Source organism: Juglans microcarpa x Juglans regia, chromosome 6S (genome assembly GCF_004785595.1).
Source record: "Juglans microcarpa x Juglans regia isolate MS1-56 chromosome 6S, Jm3101_v1.0, whole genome shotgun sequence".
NCBI classification, from domain to species: domain Eukaryota; kingdom Viridiplantae; phylum Streptophyta; class Magnoliopsida; order Fagales; family Juglandaceae; genus Juglans; species Juglans microcarpa x Juglans regia.
The window spans coordinates 13118448-13141739 of record NC_054605.1 but is presented as its reverse complement, the minus strand read 5'-3'; the positions used below and the strand labels follow the sequence as shown (position 1 = coordinate 13141739).

The following is a 23292-nucleotide window of genomic DNA, read 5'->3' as shown; positions in this document are numbered from 1 at the left end:
TATTACATTTACTAAAATATGTTGGGGGTTATAATTTCATTTTCTTTCTGTCTGTTAAATCGTTAATCATTCCTATAGTTTTCGGCTTACATCCAGTAGAATTGGGGTGGCAGTGAAAAGATGGATCTGTTGAAGGATAAAACACTTCTGCAGAAACTAACATTTAAAACAACATGTTTCTCTTTTATTTTCTTCAAGTTTTGCAGATACTTGGCACAAACTGATAAAAGGATTAATCAAGTAATACAAAATACAACCATTCAGCACCAGTGTAGAATCAATCTCTATTTGGCATTTGTTTGAATCGAGAGATGGTTTAAATGTATCATTTATGAAAGCCTGCAACTATCTTTGTAACTAATTCGTATCAGTAGGTCTGTCAGCAGATCATGATGAGAGGAGTTCTAGCTTCTGAGTCAACCTCATCAATTACACAGTAACTGAAATCCCTTAGAACATGCTCCTCAATACTGTCCATTGCCAGAAAACTCCATCAGCTAAGGTTGAAATGGAATTCAGCAAGCTCTTGAATGGGCTGAAATTCATGCAGTCAGTAAAAATATAATCATATAAATCATCACTTTCAAGAGCTCAATATTATCACATATGCGATGTCAAAAGTATTTTTGTTTTTGTTCACTTGTCATGTTCTCTGCAAAAAATGCACCTGCACTTAGCTTACAGTAAAAAGCACAATTGACAAGCCAACATGTAGAAGCCATTATTCTTTAGTGATTAATTAGAAAGAAAAAAAACAAAAAAGCGGTGACTCTCTGCATAAGAAATCAACTGCAGAATGCAAATCAGTAAAGTCCAACAAATCAAGAAGCAGCCAACAGCTAGAATCAAAATGATCACTTGAAAGCTACAAGTCTTGTGATAGGTTAAACTAGGGGCAGTAAAAGTTCATTGAATAAACATAGATTCACAGCAAAGAATATGACAAATGGTTAATGTCGATTGTCAAGATATAAAATAAATAATAAAATCTACCTCTTTCTATCAGTTGAAACTTTTAAGATAAGTGATGATTACATATAGTATAAGAGTAGAGGTCTTAAGTTCGAACCCTGACTCTACACTCTATTCCAATTAATTAAATATTCCACATGTTAGGTCACCCATTGAGCTGATAGGAAGAGGCAGATTTTATTATTTATTTTATATTTTAACATCAATTAACAGATAAAAGGAAGAGGCACGGATAAGACCTTAAAACAGAAAATCATCAATTTATGGCTCTGGTTTTGTTATTTTGTTCAGCCAGTGTTGGATTATCTCTAATAAGCAAGTTTTGCATAGTAATTGGAAAATTGATTTCTACATTGAGTATATTCCAAGTAATATTGTGTTATTTTTTTATTTTTAAACGGAGAGGAATCTCAACTTATTACAGGCTTCAACACCAGCAGGGACACAGAGACCATAAAAACACATAAATGTTAAGAGGATATTCCTTAGCTTCCATCAGATTGACCCGAATCTCAAATTTTGTGACATGCATTCCATTAAACATGCGAAAAAAAGGAAATATAAAGTGCAAGATGAATGAAATAGACATATTTAAGGTTGTCAACGAACAACAAACAAGGTCTAGACATGTATGAAATCTGAAATGAAAGCATCCAAAGCAAGAACAGCTTGGAACTTCGAAGGCCACTATTACATTACTTTGCATTCGGATTTTTACATTCTCATTTTCACACCCTTCAAAAGGATCAAGTATTTGCAGCTGCTCAAATTTGTACACCAAAACTGCATATTTACTGATAACCTTGTTGGGTGTGTTCATAATACTATTCTTTGCGACTGTTATACAGTTTTAAGATGTATAAGTTCTATACACTTCTTTAAAAAAAAAGTGAGATCTATTATTAAAAAAATTACTTTTTAATATAGGTCTTTTACTTATCCATTCTTTTCAAAGAGAATATATAATATTTATATATCTTAAGACCGTAAATATCGTTTATTAAGATTGAATGTATCTATCTTCCTCGAATGTGTCTATCTTCCTTGACAACTAATTGATCTCAGGTAGATTGGCAGCTCAAAGTCCGAGAAGTGTACGTCATGAAATTCGAGTCGCAAGAGCGACACGGAGGAAGAAATTGTTGGAGACTCTCCATAATACCATTCCTGCAACTACAACTGCTCTGAATTCGTTAAAACTTGTTTGGATAGCGAAAGCGTTTAATTTTATCTTTTTTAAAATTTTTTAAATCTTCATATAAAATATAATAAATAATTTAAAATTTTCAAATCTCAAAACAATAATAATATTAAAAAATAATATTTTAATAATATTTTATTTAATTTTTAACTTTTATTTCAATTCATCTCATCTCAACTCACTATCTAAACGACACGTTATTTTATTTTATTTTTTAGCTCTTTTTGGTCATTATATTTATATCAAATATGAGTGAAATTCCATCATCTGCCGAGTTTTGTTTAGACATAGTTACAACTTACTTCCATTTTTGCGTAGGAATTAAAATTGGAATTCCATGCCCATTTCAATGCCAACTAATTTTTAGGTTCATATATTTCCTTACATTTTTCTGTCGTTAAGATATTAATTAAATAATAAAATTTATCTTTTTTATTAAATTAAATTTTTAAAATAAGTAATAATTTAATATAGTATCAAAATAAAGATTTTAAATTTAAATCTTGACTATACTCTATTCTATTCAGACGCTTCCAGACGAGTCTCGCCCAGATATGATGGTACCTTTTGATGAGTCGCTGCTGAAAAGCTGAAACATGTGGTTTTAACATCATCTGATTTGTGGGTTTCTTCCTGTTTGCTTTTCTTTCCTGTGGCAGAAGGCCAGAAGCTACTTGAATTCACCAAATAAGTTTTCCACTAGCTGGATTCCACACACCACCATTTATATTTCATGCAATTTGCAGTGAAGAACAGGATGGACACCTTTTTAGGACACTCCAGAAAATGGGGTCTACTTTTATAAGTATACGAGTGAGTGGCATTCTTCTTTTCCTGAGGCTTATAGACAGAGTGTACCTTGGGTTTCCTAGTGACCTCTATTTTATTAGAAATTTATAATTGCTCTTATTATTTATTAATTTATTTTTGTCAGCTTTCACATAATTATAATTTATTGTAGTGCATATATATTCCATGGAGAACATAATCTGATCATCCGCTACGTTGGAAAGATACACATTCTCCATAATATACTTTAACATAAACCTTATAAAAAATGTGATGGAACAAAACATATATATATATATATATATATATATAATGAATGACAGCATCCACGTCTATTAAGACCCGGTTTGGTTACACGATACACTAGTTTTTCTTATCTAAACTAACTATATTTCATCTCTAAATTTTAAAAACAACCACTTAAATCAACAGTGAATACTGACAGTAAACAATATGTGAACAATACATGAACAGTGTGTGAATAGTTCACTATATCATCTCATCTTACTATCCAAACACATATTTTTTTATAAATTATTTTATCTCATCTAATCTAAAATGTGTAACCAAACGAGACATAAAGTAAAAAGACATCTAGACAATTAAAAATATACCACAAAAGAGGGCTATGACATTTAGAGAGGGTTCCTTCTACACTTCACTTCGTCTGATCTTGCTTCTTCTTTCCCTCCTCTACTTGTAACAAAGAGAGAGATAAATGAAAGCTTGCATTTTATATATCTTAGTGAATTTTCTATCCCATATCTTATGGATGTAGGCCTCAGAGCACCACATATTAAAGATAAGAGTTTTAAACTAGCTAGAGGCATCCTAGAATCCTTTTTTTGTGAAAATTGTTGAACATGCACTAGAAAAAGAATAAATCTTCACAACCTCCTCACACTCCACACTCCATATTTTTTTTAATTTTTTTTCTTTTATCAAATATTTATTATATGAATAATGAATAGAAAATTTGAAATAATTTTAAAAAAATAAATTTAAAAAAATATTTAAAAAAATATTAAAAAATTTAAAAATTTAAAAAAGTGTAAAGTGTAGAGTGTGGTGGAGGTTGTATAGCAAAACTCCTAGAAAAATGCTTCAAGAAAAGGACCGTATGACGAAAAAAAAGAAAAAAAAGAGATGAGGAACATAGCTTCGAAGGAAATATGCTTTCCAATATTGTTTTCCAACTATAGAAAAAAGTGATATATTATTGGTAAAGTAGTCAGTGCTCTTAGCCATAAATTATTATAGAACAGATAAATATTTGATCGGTGCTCATTGTTACCGTTAGTTACTTTAGTAACTCTTTTTTTTTCTTTTTTTTCACATTTTGTAAGTATATTTAAATATTTTAAAAAATAAAAAAATATACCAATACACTTAAAATTACTTTCTTAATTACTAAGATTATGTTTAGATGTTGAGCTAAACTCAGTTGAGTTGAGTTTTTTATAAATAGTAATAAGTTTAGTAGTGAAATGAGTTATGTGAGGTTTATCTAAACTGAATTTAAAGTGTGTTGAGATGTTAAAATGAATTTAATATTTTTTATGAAAAATTGAACAAGGTTGTAAGTCATACGTATAAAGATGTTTTAAATTGAAAAAGACTGTAGGTCTAAAGTGTAAGAAAGTTTTGAGTTGGAATAAATTTAATAATTTGAGAGTTTGATATTTGGATGTTAGACTCAACTTAAAATTAAATTGAGCTCAATTGAGTTTAAGAATCAAACGCAGCCTAAGTTAAGAAAAAAAAAAATTGTCAAGCGGTACATTTGAGTGGTACAACTTGAGAGACAAGATAAATTTTTTCTAAATATTTTAGCCACAAAGAAATATTATAAAAATAAATTTATAAACTTACATAATTTAACGTTCTACGTATGATTATAAGATTATTTTTATTTATAAAATAGATTTATCCTGTCATATATAAATCATGCCGATTTTTATGTTTACTTTTATAAAATCATCTTAGTACTTTATTCTTGACGTGATGCTAGATACTTTATTTATTTATTTATTTTTATTTTTAGATACTTATACTTTTAAAGGTTTGACTGAGTAGATGGTTAACGAATATGTTATTCCTACGACTCTTAGGGTGTGTGTGAATGTTGAAATGAGTTGAGTTGAATTGAGTTGTGATAATAAAATATTATTAGAATATTATTTTTTAATATTATTATTATTTTAAAATTTGAAAAAGTTGAATTATTTATTATATTTTATATTAAGATTTAAAAAAGTTATAATGATAAATTGAGATGAGTTGAGGTGAGTTTGGTAACCAAACAAAACTTATTCCCCGTTCTAGATTGGGTTCTATAATCAAAGATTTCCAGTAAAAGTATCAAATTAATAATCAAAAGATTTAGGTGGAAATATTTCTTAAATATTAAATATTACTTTTACTAAAATTATTGAGATAATAAGTTTGAATATCTAATTAAAGAGAAATAATTTTTACAAATTTTAAATAAATAAGTTCTGCATAGTCTCTTTGTAAAAAAATGTAAAAAAAAAAAAAAAAAAAATCTCTTTTTAAGTGTGATCCATATTTTTATAAAACGACTGTATAAGACTTGTCTATTTAGATTGTGTTTAGATATTGAGATGAGTTGAATTAAATTGTGAATAATAATATTTTGTGGATCCCATTAAGATAAGTTTAACTTTTAGGTTGATATAAGTTTAACTTTTTAAGTTGAAATATATGAAGTAGGCTCAGATGAGTTTAATTTTTTTTATAAAAAATTGAAAAAATAGTGAATCTCATCAATAATTAGTTTGAAATAAGTTGAGTTTGGTTCAATAACCAAATATAGACTCGTACTTAATATTACTCCTAATTAAAAACAATGACTAATCAAAATTTGATTATTTTGAAAAAAGACCTTATTATCACAATATATCATATCATTATAAATTAATATTGAAAAAATTCTATTTACAAGCTCGTATGGATGAAACACTTTTTACACTGTTGAGCTGACATAATTTGATTTATAAGAATGGTCTAAAAGTTAAGGTCATGCTTGGATTGAGAAGTGATCTAAATTCATCTTATCATTATAATTTTTTTAAATTTTTTCACAAAATATAATAAATAATTTAACTTTCTCAAATCATAAAATAATAATAAATTAAAAAAATAATATTATAATAATATTTTATTCAACTTTTATTTTAATTTATTTTATTTCAACTCTCAATCCAAACGGAGTCTCTTTTAAATGAAAATCTATAATGTAAATAGTATGCAACGTGTGCCCTTCGCATTGTCTTACAAACAAATAGTATAACTCATAATTGTTCATTTTTATAAATTAGTTTTTAATTATTTAATATTTATTTCTATTAATAAAAATAATATATATGTTTTTCAAGAGTAAGCAGTACCTTATCCAATCCCTTTCTCCCACAACCCTTAAAATCCCCACCCCACATTCCCTCTTCATAGTTCATCCCTCAAATCCCACCCACCCATCAGCATCCCAGAAAAACACACGCACTTGCACACGCAGAGTCCCCCATTTGGCAGCATTTCTCGCAGACCCATCATCAAGCACCTTTCCATCAAACCCACAAATCCCCCCCTCCTACCCATCAATCAATGGAGAACAACAACCAGGCAGCCCAGTCCTCCTCTTACCCTCCCCAACCCACCCCTCCTCCAGCAGCTCCATTCCACCACCTCCTCCAACAGCAGCAGCAGCAACTCCAGATGTTCTGGTCCTACCAGCGCCAGGAAATCGAGCAGGTTAACGACTTCAAGAACCACCAGCTCCCTCTTGCCCGTATCAAGAAGATCATGAAGGCCGACGAGGACGTGCGAATGATCTCCGCCGAGGCTCCCATCTTGTTCGCCAAGGCCTGCGAGCTCTTCATCCTCGAGCTCACCATTCGGTCCTGGCTCCACGCCGAGGAGAATAAAAGGAGAACCTTACAGAAGAACGACATCGCGGCGGCGATCACAAGGACCGACATATTCGACTTCCTGGTGGATATCGTGCCGAGGGACGAGCTTAAGGACGAGGCGGCCGGGCTGGGCGGGATCGTGGGGGCCCCCGCCAGTGGGGTCCCGTACTACTACCCTCCGATGGGGCAGCCGGCGGGTGGGCCCCACGGGGGGATGATGATTGGTCGGCCCGCGGGGGCAATGGACCCTTCTGGGGTGTACGTGCAACCCCCCTCAAACGCATGGCAGTCCGTGTGGCAGGGCCACGCTACCGACGATGGGTCGTATGGGAGCGGAGGGAGCACTGGGCAGGGCAATCTTGACGGCCAAAGGTACATATTTTGGTGTGGTTGCTCTTTTTTTTCTCCCCGCAGTTTCTCTCAAATGTTACTTTTATTTCTCTCAAGTGTTATGTTTGTGGATTTGATTTGTTATGGGGGATTTCTAGTATATGATTTGAGTGTTAAGTGAGTTCGTTTTTTGGCGTTGGAAATTTCATGTTTTGAATCTTTTGATTGCCTGTTCTCCGCGTAAAAGATAAAAAATAAATTAAAAAAATTGCCTGTTGATGGTGGCTAGCATTCCAAGCGTTGGCCTCCCGCATATAAATGTAGCTGGATAGTTTTGGAATTTGATACTATGTTGGTTAGTGATAGCTATTTTGTTTGTAGGCTTTCTCAACATGGGTATATAAGGTCTGTAATGGTTTTATGATTGTGTGTCATAAAATCGTTTATTTTTGTTCACAATTTTCTTTTTCTGTACAAATGTTTTGAAAGTAATCGATATGCTCTGAAGACTATAAAGGCTGGGTGATCATTCTACGCTGGACAATCTGTTTTGTGTTGTGTGCATTGTATAGAGGGTTTCCACTTGCCTAGTTAGCCTGAGGTACCACTGCAGCTTATTCTCTCTCTCTCTCTCTCCCCTTGCCCCCCACCTGAAAGAAAGGAGAGAGATGCCATCCCTTCTTTATGCCCACCTTTGATCTATAAGGGGAATGAACAACTGTTATTGAATCTTTGAAATTGCACAAGTGAAGATTAGTTTGCTCAGCAGACTCTCTATCTTGAAAAAGAAGATCTTGTGGGTTAGGCAATCCAGTAAAGGAATGGCATGCAGTCTTCCTCCTTCCAGCCCTGAATCAAATCAAACACTTCTGAGTTCTAATTGAAAGTTCTAACTGGGATTTTTAAAGAACTGCATCTCATTACTTTGGGGTGTCTTTTCGACCCCATATCTCTGGTGGATTATGGTATTTACAATTGGTTATCGTTATGCGTGGGACTTGAATGGATGCACAAATGGAAAGAAAGGAGATCATGATAGAATAAGCGAAATTGCTCTATAATGGATATATGAAGTCCATGAGAAGGAAAGTGATTTGATAATACGTAAGAGGAAGGTGACTAAAGCAACTATGCTACCATTCGCGCCCAAGAAATGTATCAATTTTGGTCATCAAAAATAAAAAAATGGATCCTATAGTTGCTTGGGCTGGGGAATATAGATCAATATTTGTATTAATTTAGAATAGATTATTTTAGTTTGCAGTACTGTCCAATTATGATGGAAATTGAAACTTTTGATTATTATTTATTAGATGATACACCCAATATCTAATCCGTTGAGAAGCTCTATGGAATTTGGTGGTTGATTGCAAATATGGAAGTTTGTGGGGTGGTTGGTGTACTAGAGAGGTAAATGGGGCTCATGGAGTGGGGGTTTGGAAGCACATAAGGCAAGGGTGGGGGTTGTTTAATTGCCACTCCAAATTAGTGCTAGGTGAGGGTTCCATGATAAAGTTTTGGAGGGACATATGGTGCGGGGATGAGGCTCTAAAGGATTCTTTTCCTTCTGTTTACCAAGTGGCACGTGATCAAGGAGCTTCAGTAGCAGACCCCTTGCTAAGATCATGGGACCAGGTTTAGTGGAATGTCACTTTCAGTAGAGCGGCGCAAGATTGGGAAGTAGACAACATTGAGGCTTTTTTCAGTCTACTATATTATGTGGAGCCGAATGGACATCAAGTCGATAGGCTATGGTGGATACTTGCGGGTATGGGTGCTTTCTCGGTTCGATCCTACCATAAGTCCCTCACGCATTTCCCAAATAGTCAATTCCCATGGAGGAAAATTTGGAGGAATAAGGTTCATCCTAAAGCGGCCTTCTTCACTTGGACAGCAGCCCTGTGGAAGATTTTGACAACCGATAATCTGAGGAAGCACCAAGTTGTTATTCTAGACTGGTGTTGTATCAGTATGTGTAGGAAATCAGGCGAGACACTAGCGCATCTATTGTTACATTGCGAGACAGCTAAAGCCTTGTGGATTGAAGTGTTTAGCCGAGTAGAGTTAACTTTCGTAATTCCTGCCACAGTAGTTGAGCTACTGGACATTTCCGAGAGGTGTCCCACAAATCAAGGTCGTGTGGAAGATGATTCCGATATGTATTATGTGGTGCATATGGCAAGAGCGTAACGATCGGACATTCGAAAACAAGGAGAGGTCACCAGAGGAACTTTGTTCTTTATTTTTCCGTACTTTAGTTCTATGGGCCATAGTTTTAGGTTTTAATGGCCTAAATTGTCATGATTTTCTTGTTTCCACTACTTTGACCTAGATAGGCGTTATCTCTTGTATATCATCTTGTGTACTTGGGCTATGCCTATCCCTATTAATAATATTGTTATACTTATTAAAAACAATTATCTAACCTGTTGACATTGGTCCAACAATAACTTTGCAATAAAGTTATCCCGTTGTGGTTCTGCTAACTCTTACAGATGAAATATGTTATTTTCAATACCTATTTTCATTATTAGAAATAGAGGTAATCGACAAATCGACATAGGGCTTAGTAGCCATATGATCATAAGCCTAGTAGAGTGTTTATAAGCTTGTACGTGAAAATTTGTAATTTGAGGAATGAGCTTGACTTTTACTGTGTTGTGCAACCTGCTTTATCGGAAAAAAGAAAAAGAAGGCTTTGCTCAACCATTTCAATTGTGGTATATTTGTGAAAGACGATTGTGAATAGCAGCATCATCTCCCATTAACACATGCGATACCACTTAGAATCCATAGTTGTAGAAATCTTCATCTTTTTAAGTGATGCTATGGGTCTCATAGGTATGACTATTAAAGTTTCTTAGTCTGCTATGGAGCTCCGATGAATTTGTTACAAACTTTTTTCATGCAACCTGTAGCATGTTTGGATTAGGGAAAAGGTTTTCTAGATTGATTAATGTTTCTTGGTTAAATGGAATTAACTAAGAAATTGAACCTCTTTAGGAGTGTCACTTCAAAAGTTTTCTTTTGCTCTCTCTCTCTCTCTGAGAAAATACATTCTCAATTCAAACTGGACTATTTTACAGGGGCTTTTGCAAATGTTTGATTAATTAATCATGTCATAGCTACTTATAAAGAAACTAATCGTGTCATAGCCACTTATCAAAAAGTTAATCATGTCATAACTGATCATATTTATAATCAAATGCAGACTTTAATGGGATGAACTTACATGATTTTCATGTATCTTTTCCTCTTTATAAGATAGATATCTCTCTTGTATGTACTTAGAAAAAAAAAACGTAGCTCTCTTGTATACAACCTATGTACTCGGAGTATGCATTTTGAGCCTTTTTAATGAAATTTTTGTTACTTGCAAAAAAGAAAAATTCAAATGTAGTTCTAAATCCCTTTTAGATTTTTCTTTTAATAAGTAAATTGCCTTTTGTTGGAAAATCATGTTGGAAAATTCTGGGATAGTTTAAGCTTGGAAAGTAATCAACTTATTGTTTTTGGTGTAGTAAGAAAGAATTTCCCCATGCTAAAAGAGAGTGAAAATCAAATTCTTGGTATGATAGATAAGTTGTTGTGCTTTCCACATCTATTTAGAAAAAGTCTCAGATGTTCTCGCGTTTCATTGCTGCTGTTAGCAGTTTTTATGTGTATTTAATGTTGTCCCTTATTGTTGTTGTTGTTATCTTCAATTTAATGTATTCAAGTTTTAATCACTAAAAGAGTTCACCTCTAAAACAGTGTAGTTATTATGAATATTTTTTTTCTGGAACTTCATGCCATTTCTGACATAAACCCCCTCCCCCTCTGTTGTTTTGAATTTTTTTTCTCCTAAATCTAGAGAGAATGTTTTGTGCTCAACTAGATTTCGTTATTAAAATTTATTTGTTGTATGAGTAATTCACATTGCATACTACTTTGTGAAGGGGATAACTTTCGAATGAGAAGTTCACATTACCTGATAATTATCTTTAATTTGTAATCCTTGAATTGATTCCTACCTGAAAAGAATATATATTTTGCCTAATTATAGCTTGTTTGTTCAAAATTATAACGAAGAAGTTCTGATACCAACTTTCCTTTCTATTAATCTATGCAGTTAAAGTAGCTTGTTTGAAGATGTGCCGTGGCGCAGTTGTTCCATGTAGTTAAAAAGTAACTTCTTCCGAATATGTGGGTTGTGGCGCTGTGGAAAGGTGTCAGGGTGTAGCTGATGCTACTTGGAATTTTTGATTGCTTCTAAATTATAAGATGCACTTGTTGTCAGCTGTTATTCTTTATGGACGCCTTAGAAACTTGCTATAATTTTAACTTGATCCGATGCAGTTGAACAAATTTGCTGCTGTGACAACTATTTTAATACTACTACTGTGCAGTCTTCAGTTTAAGGATCCTCATGTTGCTTATTTGAATGATTATGGCTGTCTCGTGATGATATATATATATATATATATATATATCTATATATTCGTTCTTCTTTCATTGAGTAGATTTTTGCTACAATTGTGGCTTTAGATTTACTCAACTTCGACCATAATTTTAAAGGGAAATGCTGTATACAGTCTTAAGGTAGCCTATAGGCAAGCAACGCTAATTTTTTTTTTTTATTATCTAAAATAGGGTATACTATTCAAAAAATAATTTTTTTATGTAATTTCCAGATCATGGAGTTTGCATGTCCTATAATTGTAATTTTGAAACACTGTCCTCCAAGTATCCTTGGAGACTAGCAAACGACAAGCTGTGTGCGCTCTGGCATGTTGGTTGTCCCTTGTTTAAATATTCTTATTTGAGTAACATATCCATAATGAGTGCAGCCGCACACTCCATATGCAATTTTTTTTTTGTTTTTTTTAAACGCAGCACAGGGTGGACTGCAGCTGCAGCACACGGTAGGCTGCAATAAATATTTTCCCATCTATAATATACTTGTGTGTAGTCATGCTGTTCATCTACCCGCAAGTCTCATACACCGCACACCTGATGGTGATGTGACATTTTTTTCAAACGTGTGCGTTTTACCTTACCCCCTACCTATCCCAAATCACGACCAGGTTGATTTCAAATTTCTTTCACTCCATGTTCAAGCTGCAAGGGCTTTTACAGTTTTCAATGTTTTCATGTATTTGTTGTCTTCTCTCCATATTCAAGCTAATCCATGGTTTTACAGTTCTTCATTGTCTTCGCTCCATATTCAAGTTGCTCCCTGGATTTTGTCCTCATGTGAGAGGTTGTTTTCCTGGCTAGCTACTGGACATTCGCTGGATACAATATCTGATACAACAAATTTGCTTGAACATAATACGTGCAAATTTTGTCCACCTGTGGGGGCTTGATTTCGCATTTGCTCAAAAGCTCACTGCACCCACCCAACACAGAAGCGAGACACCCAAAATCCATCTCTTTCTTCTTTTTCCATCCACACTTGCAATGTAAAACAACCAATGTAATATTTAGAGGGTCTGTAGATGTTAAGGCTACGAGCGATTTACTAGGACCGATAGGAGGGGGTATTATTCGCACGGCGAAAAGGCAACCGATGTGAGCTTTCGATTATATTCACGCAGGAGAGAGGTTCAACGGGAGGGGGAAGAGGGATTTCTTATTGCTCAGAGCCCAGAGGCTATGTGAGGTGGGAGAGGGGGAGAGTGATGCTAAGAATATGAGTGATTTACTGGAACGAGATTCACAAATAGACTAAACTTCTCTTAGACCGGATTTGCCACATCAGGAGTCATGTGGTGTGTGATCAAAAAGCCAGGCTAGGAATAGAATTTCTCATTATGTATACATTAGCTAAATAGAAGAAAGGGTGTGGCTGTCCCTTGCATGATTCTAAAGAATGTTGTGACAATGGAAGTCTTTTTTGGGGATCAAACCAAAGTTGAATCCTTTCATCCAAATACAGATAAATATAAACTCATCTTTAGTCACATTTATTTGAGTGTTACAACTTTTAATGAAATCGAATAAATCAGTAGAATCGTGATGAAGGAAAAATTAGTTGCAATAAACACCCATGTTTATACAATTTGTTTTATTCTAAAACTTGAACAATTTGGATGGTGAGATGAGATGATTTTAAATGAAAGTTGAATAAAATATTATTAGAATATTATTTTTTTAATATTATTGTTATTTTAAGATTTGACAAAGTTGAAATGAGATTTGAAAAGTTAAATTATTTATTATATTTTATGTAAAAGTTTAAAAAAATTATAATAATGAGAATAGATGTGGTGATTTCTTGATCCAAACGCCCCTTAAGCTGTATAAGGTAATCCAAATTTTACTCAAAACAAAAAAATGGTTTGAAAGAACTCTTGTTGACGAAATCAGCCCGTTGGTTTCCAAACCATATCTCCCTCAGTCCTTGTTGACAGTTATTCAGTAATTATTCGAGGAAAATCTAAATTATATGGTTTTTTCTAAGAGAAATACTTCGGGACTCAAATTTGTGTCCCGAATGGTATTTTTTATTTATTTTTTATTTAGAGATTAAGAAAATATTTTTTAATGATATTGTAAATTTTTATTTTTTTAAAAAAATTTTATGATGATTAAGAAAATATATGAAAAAAAAAGAAAAAAAAATATACACTATTCAGGACCCTTTTCGGTAGCTGTAGCGGAACTCTTTCTCTTATCTATAAAATGATTATTTGACTATATATTGTGGTTTGGAAAATTTTACTAGACCTTATTTGAATTCAGAACTCACTTTAACTCATCTCATTATTACATTTTTTTTAGATATTCACATAAAATATAATAAACAATTCAACGTTTTCAAATCTCAAAATAATAATAATATTAAAATTAATATTTTAAAAATATTTTATTTAACTTATTTAAAACTATCTTAACTCATCTCAATTCATTTCTGAATCAATTCATTTAAGATCGAGAAGAGTGTCCTAATTTGGACTGATATTGCCTTTTTTTTTAACTTTTTTTTTTACTTAATTGTTAAGAAATGAACTATTAGTAAATTAATGTTTTTTAAAATTTTAAAATGTTTAAAGATATTAAAAAATGTTTGAAAAAAAAAATACATTTGCACTATCAGTACAATACATGGACATCATTCTCAGTCCCCTAGCATTATCCTTGTGATTTATCATCTTCATTGTTTTCTTAAGAATAATGATATACACCATACTCTCATTTCATTTTTATATTACTATGTAAGATATAATATATTTATCATTATTGGATGATAAAAAATAATCTAATAAAAGATTATTCAATGGTGATACATGTGTTTTATTTTACATAATGAGATAAAAATGAGATAATAATGTAATGTATAGAATTTTCTATTTTTTAATCGAATTTCACAACTTTCACACGATTCTTCGCTAAAATATTATTATTATTTTTAAATCAAATTTAGTCAAAATAAAAATACAAAAATATTTTATATTTAAAAATCATATATATAATAATAGTGCCTTTACAATTTTTGTAAAAATTAAATTCTAAATTAATTATATCCGTATACACTACTTCAAAATTTCGGTCGCATATCCTAGTCCTACCGTTCTGCGGGTGTCGTTAACTGAAGAGGACACGATCGTCCAAGCACTAGTTGTTTAAGGGCACTCTCGTCCTGAGACAAAACTTTGTTTCCGTTTTTTACTGGTATATATGCTGTATACAGGCCCAAAGTTCGTAGTGTTCCTTTATATTTCAGATCTAGGCTTTGCATCTCTTCCATAGTATCCGAGCGATGGATGCCGTAGACTCAGTCGTCGATCCCCTCAGAGAGTTCGCCAAGGACAGCGTCCGCCTCGTCAAGCGCTGTCACAAGCCTGATCGCAAAGGTATCACATCTATATATATATATATATATATGCTCATACACGAATTTAAAATTTTGTGATTTCGTTTAGATCTGTGTGGTGGATCGGGTTCTGAATTTACGGTCTTACTTGTTTGGCGTTGTAGAATTCACGAAGGTGGCGTTCCGCACGGCGATCGGTTTCGTTGTGATGGGATTTGTCGGTTTCTTCGTGAAGCTGATCTTCATTCCTATCAACAATATTATCGTTGGTTCTGGTTAGGTAATAATTTGATTTCGATATATGCATTCTAATTTCTCTCTGCTTTTTTCCCAATGATGTGTTCAGGGTTTTAGATGGTTGTTTTTCAAATTTTCACTCGCTCTATTTTTCTTTTTTCCTTTTGTTTTACATTTAAAAATCATATTAAAACCATCTTCGAACCTTTAAATGGATATCCTCGTTCAATCCGCTTCGTTAACTGTTCATCTTGTTTCCTCCTTAATTGCAACTACTTCATATGATAGATGGTGGCTAACTGGCTGCATGTACTTCTTCGATCAAACCAATTACATATTTGGGTGATTCAGTAAATGCAAGAAAATCTGTGATTAAAAAAAATTGCTTAATCCCATGATGGAGATCGGGAGTTAGACTTGTCGTCGGAATACACATGTGAGCGTCTCTAGTTAAGCCTCATGCATTAGGTAGATATGACAAGAGCTAGTGGTTGATATGGCTTTTTAGCCAAAGTTATTGGAAAGCATTTGATTTATTTATTTTTGATAAGTAGCATTTGATTTAAATTTAGGGGCTTAATCTTTTGGATTAAGGCAGTATCTGAAATCTGGGGCAGAATCCCCCCCCCCCCCCCCCCCCCCCTCCTCAAAAGTTCAGAAATATATTAAAATTAAATTTGTTGAGGTTTTTTAATAAGGGAAATTCTATATAAATTAACTTTGCCCCTCAATTTTTTTTCAAAACTTTTATGGTTTGGCCTCCCCATATTAAACATTCATCCGCCCTGAATATGATGTTTTAGGCCTCATTCATATATAAAGAAAACCGTAGTAACCCACACAATTAGCAGTATAAAATCCATCCAAAAAGTTCTCAAAAAGCTTGTCTCAAATCATTGTTTTTGTCAAACTCTGTTTGGGCCTTTTGCATTAGTAAGTAGATGTTGATGAGCTCTTTGGTATTTTTTATTGTACTGCATTTATTTGAAATGATTTCTAATATGGTCTTCTCATCTCGTTGGTATAGTCTTTTGGTTAACGGTTCTCACCCAATTTTTAGTCTCAGCCTCACTATTGTAGGTGTTAGTACTTGTAGAAATCAGTTTATTTCTTGGTGCAAGTTGAAAGTTCAATTTTTTGTGATGAAGCATTATGTAAGCTATTGATCAGAAATAATGATATATAAAAGCTCATCAGGTTAATTGTAAATCCCCTTTTTTAATTTTTTTTTCCAATTTTTACCTATTAAAAAACTTCATACAAACACTTTTTAAGATGCTACAATAGCTATAAATCCCCAAAGCACCGTTACACATCTTGAAAACACTTACCAAATGAAAGTTGGTTTTTGCTGGTCCATTTCAGTGTATCACACCATTGTATTGGATTTGGAATCTTGATATCAAGGCCAATCTTTATTCTGAACGTTTTCGTTGGTTTCATTTTTGGGTACTTAATTAGTTGCATGAAGATGATGTGGTAAATGACTATTTTGGAAACTGTGTCTGCTTTCTAAAGCATTCTGTGGTTTCATCACTATTGCTGTTATGGTTTTTTATAATTCATTGTAAACCCTTGGTTTAATATTAATACAAGAACCGTCTTTGTGTTCATTAACAAATGCAGGCCATTTGAATCACTGAATTGATGGAGGTGGAAGGCAGACCGGTGCAATGCAACATCGTGTTAGCATGTAGCTTCCAATTAGGCTCCCTTTCGATATTGTATGTCATACTCGAGTAGACAATGATATTTTGACTCTTTTGTTTTCTTCTTGGTTATTTAAAAAAAAAAAAAAAAAAAGAACCCTTTGTTTTCTTCTTGCACGGTTCGTAGTGGATTTGTTTGCCCCTTTTTAGACTAATTGCTGTTCGCTTTCTCTTAGCCTCTAGTTCTCAAGCATAAAAACATATAATAAAGTAGGTTTGTGCAAGAAACCGTTCAACCCAACCCGACCCACACTGATAAACCCTGTTTTTAATGATGCTCGAGTTCGACCGTCCAATCTCAACAACCCGCTAAATGTTACTCAACACCAAGGTCTTCCGCTACTTCTTCTTTTACAAACAAAGAAAGATTCGAAAAAACCTAGATCCACCATTGAAGATAGATACGCGAATGTAGAGGAAGAATAAACTACTGGCGATTTTGGGGTATGAGGTCAAGTCCTCTGAGATGGAAGACGTAGCTGTCGCCAATAAGCTGAAGCAGCTTGAGATGGTCATGGATGCGGCCCCAAATCTATTTTGCGACACAGTCCATTACAATCCCTCCGATCTTTATGGATGGGTCCAGAGCATGCTTTCCGAGCTTAATAATCCACCCAATACCATTCTTGACCCTATGCTAGGGGTGATACCCGCACCATACGGTGCGGGATAGCCCCCACCCCACCCTCCGCCTCCGCATATCGGGGGCGGGGTAAAGGGTGAATTCACAATCCGCCCCGCTTCATGTTTACTTAAAAAATAGATTACATTCTACTAGGTTTAAAAATTATTCCTCGGTTCAAAAGTGGTTAAAAATATATTTTTAGACCCAAATTGTAAATTTAAATTTTGTAAATATGACTATAATTTAAAAATTATGTAGTTTTTAAATTTGCTAATGCATACTTTGTGAACAAGTCTAATAAATTGTAATATATATTTACATATACACAATTTGTAATAAATAGATAAATATATTTATGTTTATATGTATAATATATATATATATATAAACATGTAAGCAGGGGAGGGCAGAGGAAATGTGAGGTGGGGTTGGCCCCTCCCCGCCCCCGCTAGGGGCGTTAGATGCGGGGCGGGGGCGAGGCGAACGGGGGTGGGGTGTGGGGCCTTGCTGCCACCCCTACCCTATGCTTTAGGGCCAGCAAATCGACAATCCTCTTTTTGCTCCTGCTGAATTCTCCGTCCCCACACTAGGTTTTTTGAATTCCCAGCAGCAGCGGCAGAACGTGCTAGAGATGGAGATGAAAGAGCCATGGTCCATTCGACGAGTTCATTGTCGATGAGAATAAATGCTTGGGAAACTGCCTGTACTTCATCAAGAGTTGGTAGATTGAGATTTCCCTTTGCCGAGAGAGACCCAGTAGATTGAAGTCATTTTGGGCACCGCAGATCCAATATTGCATGAACCGATCATCTCGTCGTGATTGGAATTGATATGTAGATAATCTCCCACATGCATGAATATTCATCGCATATATAAACATGTTGACCCGATATCGAGTCGGGTCGGGTCGGATCGGGCTGAAGTGTTTCTCACAATCATGCGAGTCGAGTCGGATCAGGCCCGGATATTGAACGGTTTGGTCGGGTTGCAGCCTTACAATAAAGGGTTAAATATATTTGACCCTCAAGTATTATTATCACCATTAAGGCACTAGTTTTTGTCAACTTGCACAATTTTTACAAGTATTACCGTCAGATGTTCATAGCAGCAAGGGGTGCAATGTGTCAATTTTAGTCTTGGTGGATTCAAAATGTATAATACTTAATAGTCGAAGGGTGGAAAGCGTATTTTGCCCAATAACAAAATCTTGCAATCCCCAATTCATCAAGAAATAGGGACACGAGGAGATAGGCTCCCTCTTTGACCAGCGTTATAGGCCACCACATTTACATTTTGTAGCTGTAACAAGATGGTAGTAATCTTGTGGATCTCAACCAGTTATTTGAACAAGTTATGTCTTGGTAAAATCCAAACATTTAAGGTGCTCTTTTAAATAATGAGATGAGGTGAGATGGTTTTAAATGAAAGTTAAATAAAAATATTGTTAGAATATTATTTTCTAATATTATTATTATTTTGAGATTTGAAAAAGTTTGAATTGTTTATTATATTTTGTGTGAAAATTTAAAAAAGTTGTGATGATGAGATGAAACACTTTCACTATTTAAGCGGGGCCTAAGAGATAGACAAAGAGGTATATTGCACTCCTTTGTATGCGTTAGTAGGGGTGTAAATTGGTCCGTCTGGTCCAGTTCGATTCGGTCTGAGTGATGGACGAAAATTTTCAGTCCATCATTTTTCTCGGACCAGACCAGACCGAACATCCATAGGGACCGGACCGGTAGTTATCGGTTCGGTAAAATTATATTTTATATTTTTTTCTTCTTTTTTTCAAATAAATTAATAAAAAAAATATTTAAATTATTAAATTAAAATTAAGTAAATTATTAACATGGATTATATTATTAACTCATTAAAAAATATTTTATATGTTAAATGATAATAAGTTAGATGAAAATTACATAATTAATTATACAATTATTATATAAAATAATATATATAAAATATATTTAAAAATTAAAAATATATGTTTTTCCAATTCAGTCGGTCTAGTCCGAGAAATCCCCACTCCAAGACAGGACTGAAGATTGAAAGTTGAGAAATTCTTAGATTGAAACCAACCGGTCCAAGCTTCAGTTCAGTCTAGCCCTGACCGAAACGGTCGCTTTCACCCCTATGCATTAGTAGTCCATTGATGAGAGAATGGGCCGGGAAAAGCCTGAATCCAATTTTGATTGTGATGAATATAAGGTTGATATAAAATAATAGTAAACTCAGACTAATGTGATTCCTTAAATATATTGTCAAATCATACCAATTTATGATTGTACGGGTTAGTAGTCCATTGATGAGAGAATGGTGCTTCTCTTTTTCTGTCTCCATCTTTCTGTTTTGAATTCTATTTTCCATGTTGGTAGTGTTGAAAGGGACTGACTGTCAAGGTATTCGATAGGAGGTTAGGGTTTTGAATTTTCAATTTTGACCATCGATCAGAGGAATATCAACGGTGAAGCGTGGAAGAAAAGCTTCCATTCGATGTTGAGTATATCTTTGTTGGTCTTCGTGGTGCCACGTGGGTATATCTCCTTTCGAATTTTTTTTTTCTTTTTGTAAGGTTTGAATCTGAAGGGTACTCACCATACAGACCTGTATCAGAAATTTTTTGCTCTTTTGTTGTATCTTTGTTCTTCATTTTTTCTATTCTGTCTATTGCAGCTTCTCTCTTCATTTTTCTTTTTTGCATTCCTTTCTTTCATGTTTGACCAAATAAATTAACAAAAATATCCACACAGCACATTTTTTATTCGAATTGACAGTTCCAAGTCAGACAGATTCGACAATATTAGCATTAAAACAATTATCTTAATTAATAACTACAATCAATAACTATATTTCTTTATAATTATTTTATAATTCATTCTACAATTAATTTAATATATATGAATTTATTATCTTCCTAACGAAAAACGTACCTATGGATTGGCTTCCAAGATGGTTACAAGTGGTTCTATCTTGTTAAGAATACATCAAAGTACATAGATACAACTTTTGCTAAATATCTTGATCCATTATTCTCACAATATAATTTAATGAGATTAATGAATATAAGAAAATTAACTATTCACTCCGACTATGATGATATGGTATGTGGCAACTCGTTAATTTTACTCTAAAATTGCCTTAGATTGAGATGGCAATTTGTGGGCATACATGAAATAACTTAAGGGATATAAAGATGGAGAAAAATAATTAAATGGATCGAGGTTATAATTTTCTCAAAATGGTATATATTGAGACAATAGTTTTAAAAATATAAATTCATAGAATTTTTGTTTGAAAACTACAATAAATAAGAAATAGATACATAAAAGAATTAAATAATATTTATTATTATCTATGCGATTCTCTTGAACAATACTAAATGAGTAATGATTTATACTTTATTAAGACTTGCAAATCTTGTATTCTCCTTTTTTTTTTTAAAATGAGGTTGAATATTAAAAAAATTAATTTTTTATATAGATATTAAATTTGTTATCTTTTTTATAAAAAAATTGCGCAAGATCGAGACATATAAATAATTTCCTATACTAAAATCATAAATATTTTATAAGTCTATCACTCTCAATTAGGGGTATAACCAGTCCGGTTCGGTCTAGTTTTGGACATATTTTAAAACCGAACCGGTATATATCGGTTTTAAGATTTGAAGAACCAATACCACACCAATTACACCCCTAAACTGGTACTTCCAGTTTTATTGGTTCCGGTCCAGTTCGTTCGGTATATTATATAATATATATAATATAGTGTATATATATTATAGTATATAATAATATAGTGATAATATATTATAGTATATTATAATATATATTATAATTGTATTATAGAGTATAATGATATATTATAATATATAATATTCGTGATATATTATAATATATGGTGATATAGTATTAGTATAACTACTAACATAATAGACTATAGTGATAATATATAGTTTTTATATAGGATTTTAAAATTTAATATTATATTAACTAGTAATTTATCATATAATACAAAAATATTTTATATATATAATATATATTATATATAAAAATTATATATAATATATAAAATTAAAATATATATATGAATCACTCCAGTCTGGTGTTAGAAAAATGAAAATAAAAACTGAACTAATTTCAACTGGTTTTAAAAAAAATGAAACCGATATTGGACTAGACCGAACCAAACCCGATACCAGACCAAACCCACCGATCTTATTCGGTCTGGTCCTATTTACTAATTCACCAATTTTTTTTTTCACCCCTACTCTCAATGCATCATGCTGAGATTCTCTTGTTTGTCTTAGTTTAGTGTCTCCTTTTTACGTTTCTGCCCTTTCCTGGTTGATTTTTTATTGAAAAAGTCTTATTTCAGGCAATTTTGTACACCCATGCGCACCGAAGATGACATGGAATGGGGTTAATGAAACGGTGCGCATGGATGAGGCGGGAGATGAAAGTTGCTGTTCTGAACAGTTTGAAAAGTTGTTGTCCTAAAGTTTTTTTTTTTTTTGAAATGCTATTTTGAAGTTGATAGTTATAGATTAGTTTTCTTTTTCTTTTTTCTTTCTCATCAAGTAAACAACTTTGATTCCTCTCAATTCTCTGTGTATATAAATTCTCTTTGAAATGATCCCTGCACTAAAGTTTTGGCTAGAAATTTAAGGAGGAGACCAAGAAAGATGAAGAATGGCCGTGTAATTTCTTTTTGAAATGATCCCTATACTAAAGTTTTGGCTAGAAATTTTAGGAGGAGGCCAAGGAAGATGAAGAATGGCCATGGAATGAGGGAAGAATGGCTAGAAATTTTCAATTATATGATCTCGAAACTAAGGTGCTCGAGCAAGAGGGAGATGGAGAGATCGTCGGAGGCATAGGGGTTGGAGATTTGGACGAAGATGATAATGGGACCGTCGGGCCTGTACACTTCTTTGTTGGTTTGGAGCTTCATTTTACTCTGTGATTTCATTTTCTCATTTTCAGACGGGAGACATTCTTAGAATACTCATCAATTTTGTCCTTCTTCTTGTTCTTTCTCTTCTTTTCTTTTTTGTTTGTTTTTTTTTCAAATGCCATCTAACATGACTCAGTCCACCTCGGCATTTGGTATGCGATTGGTGCCCAAATCGCCTGTATCTAGCAAAACTGCTTATGAGAAAAGCTTCCAGCTGGATGGGTATAAAAACCATTTTCACACCAGACAATCAAATTAGGACATGTAGGCATCTCAAACTCCAACCTCCTGCACCCGGCTATGCCAGATCGTTCTCTCCCTCTCAAACATGCTACTATTCCTTGAACTCCCTCTCTCCCTCTTCCTTCCTACTATTTGAATTGTGGTACAAGTCCTCTTTTTTAAGAAGAGAGAGGTTCTGAGAAAACTAGTTACAAGCTACTACTCTCGGATCCGAGTCCTAGAGCAAAGCATACACCAACTACAGTAGACAATGAGGGTAAGCTAAAACTGGGTCCAGATGAAAAGTTTAGTAGAAGGGAAGGCACGGGAAAGACCACCATTTCTAGAACTACTGAAAAAGATCAACTCAAAATGAAGAGATCAGATGGGAAATTGTACCTAGCATTGGAAAGAAAGTTGACCATTGGAGAAATTGAGGAAATAGAGTCGGAGAAGGGGAAGGAGATTAGAGAAGAAGTAACGCCTAGGAGCAAGTTGGATCCTAAAAAGATCATACCAAA

General features: G+C 33.5%; 2 protein-coding genes across 2 annotated transcripts; both read left to right on the top strand.

Annotated features, from left to right (window-relative positions):
* Positions 1–6380: 6380 nt before the first annotated feature.
* On the top strand, positions 6381–11621 carry LOC121237308 (nuclear transcription factor Y subunit C-1-like). Its single transcript, XM_041133995.1, has 2 exons — positions 6381–7263; positions 11333–11621. Exons 1-2 carry the CDS (start codon positions 6587–6589, stop codon positions 11334–11336), a joined length of 681 nt encoding a protein of 226 aa, XP_040989929.1. The 5' UTR covers positions 6381–6586; the 3' UTR covers positions 11337–11621.
* Positions 11622–14898: 3277 nt separating this feature from the next.
* Positions 14899–17078, top strand: LOC121237910 (protein transport protein Sec61 subunit gamma). Its single transcript, XM_041134839.1, has 3 exons — positions 14899–15059; positions 15184–15299; positions 16883–17078. Exons 1-2 carry the CDS (start codon positions 14966–14968, stop codon positions 15297–15299), a joined length of 210 nt encoding a protein of 69 aa, XP_040990773.1. The 5' UTR covers positions 14899–14965; the 3' UTR covers positions 16883–17078.
* Positions 17079–23292: the final 6214 nt, after the last annotated feature.

Bases quoted from the DNA above. Each gene is read 5' to 3' on its own strand.
- LOC121237308 (XM_041133995.1), top strand. From the start codon at position 6,587: ATGGAGAACAACAACCAGGCAGCCCAGTCCTCCTCTTACCCTCCCCAA.
- LOC121237910 (XM_041134839.1), top strand. From the start codon at position 14,966: ATGGATGCCGTAGACTCAGTCGTCGATCCCCTCAGAGAGTTCGCCAAG. The intron at 15,060-15,183 runs GTATCACATCTA...TTGGCGTTGTAG, and splicing joins TCACAAGCCTGATCGCAAAG to AATTCACGAAGGTGGCGTTC.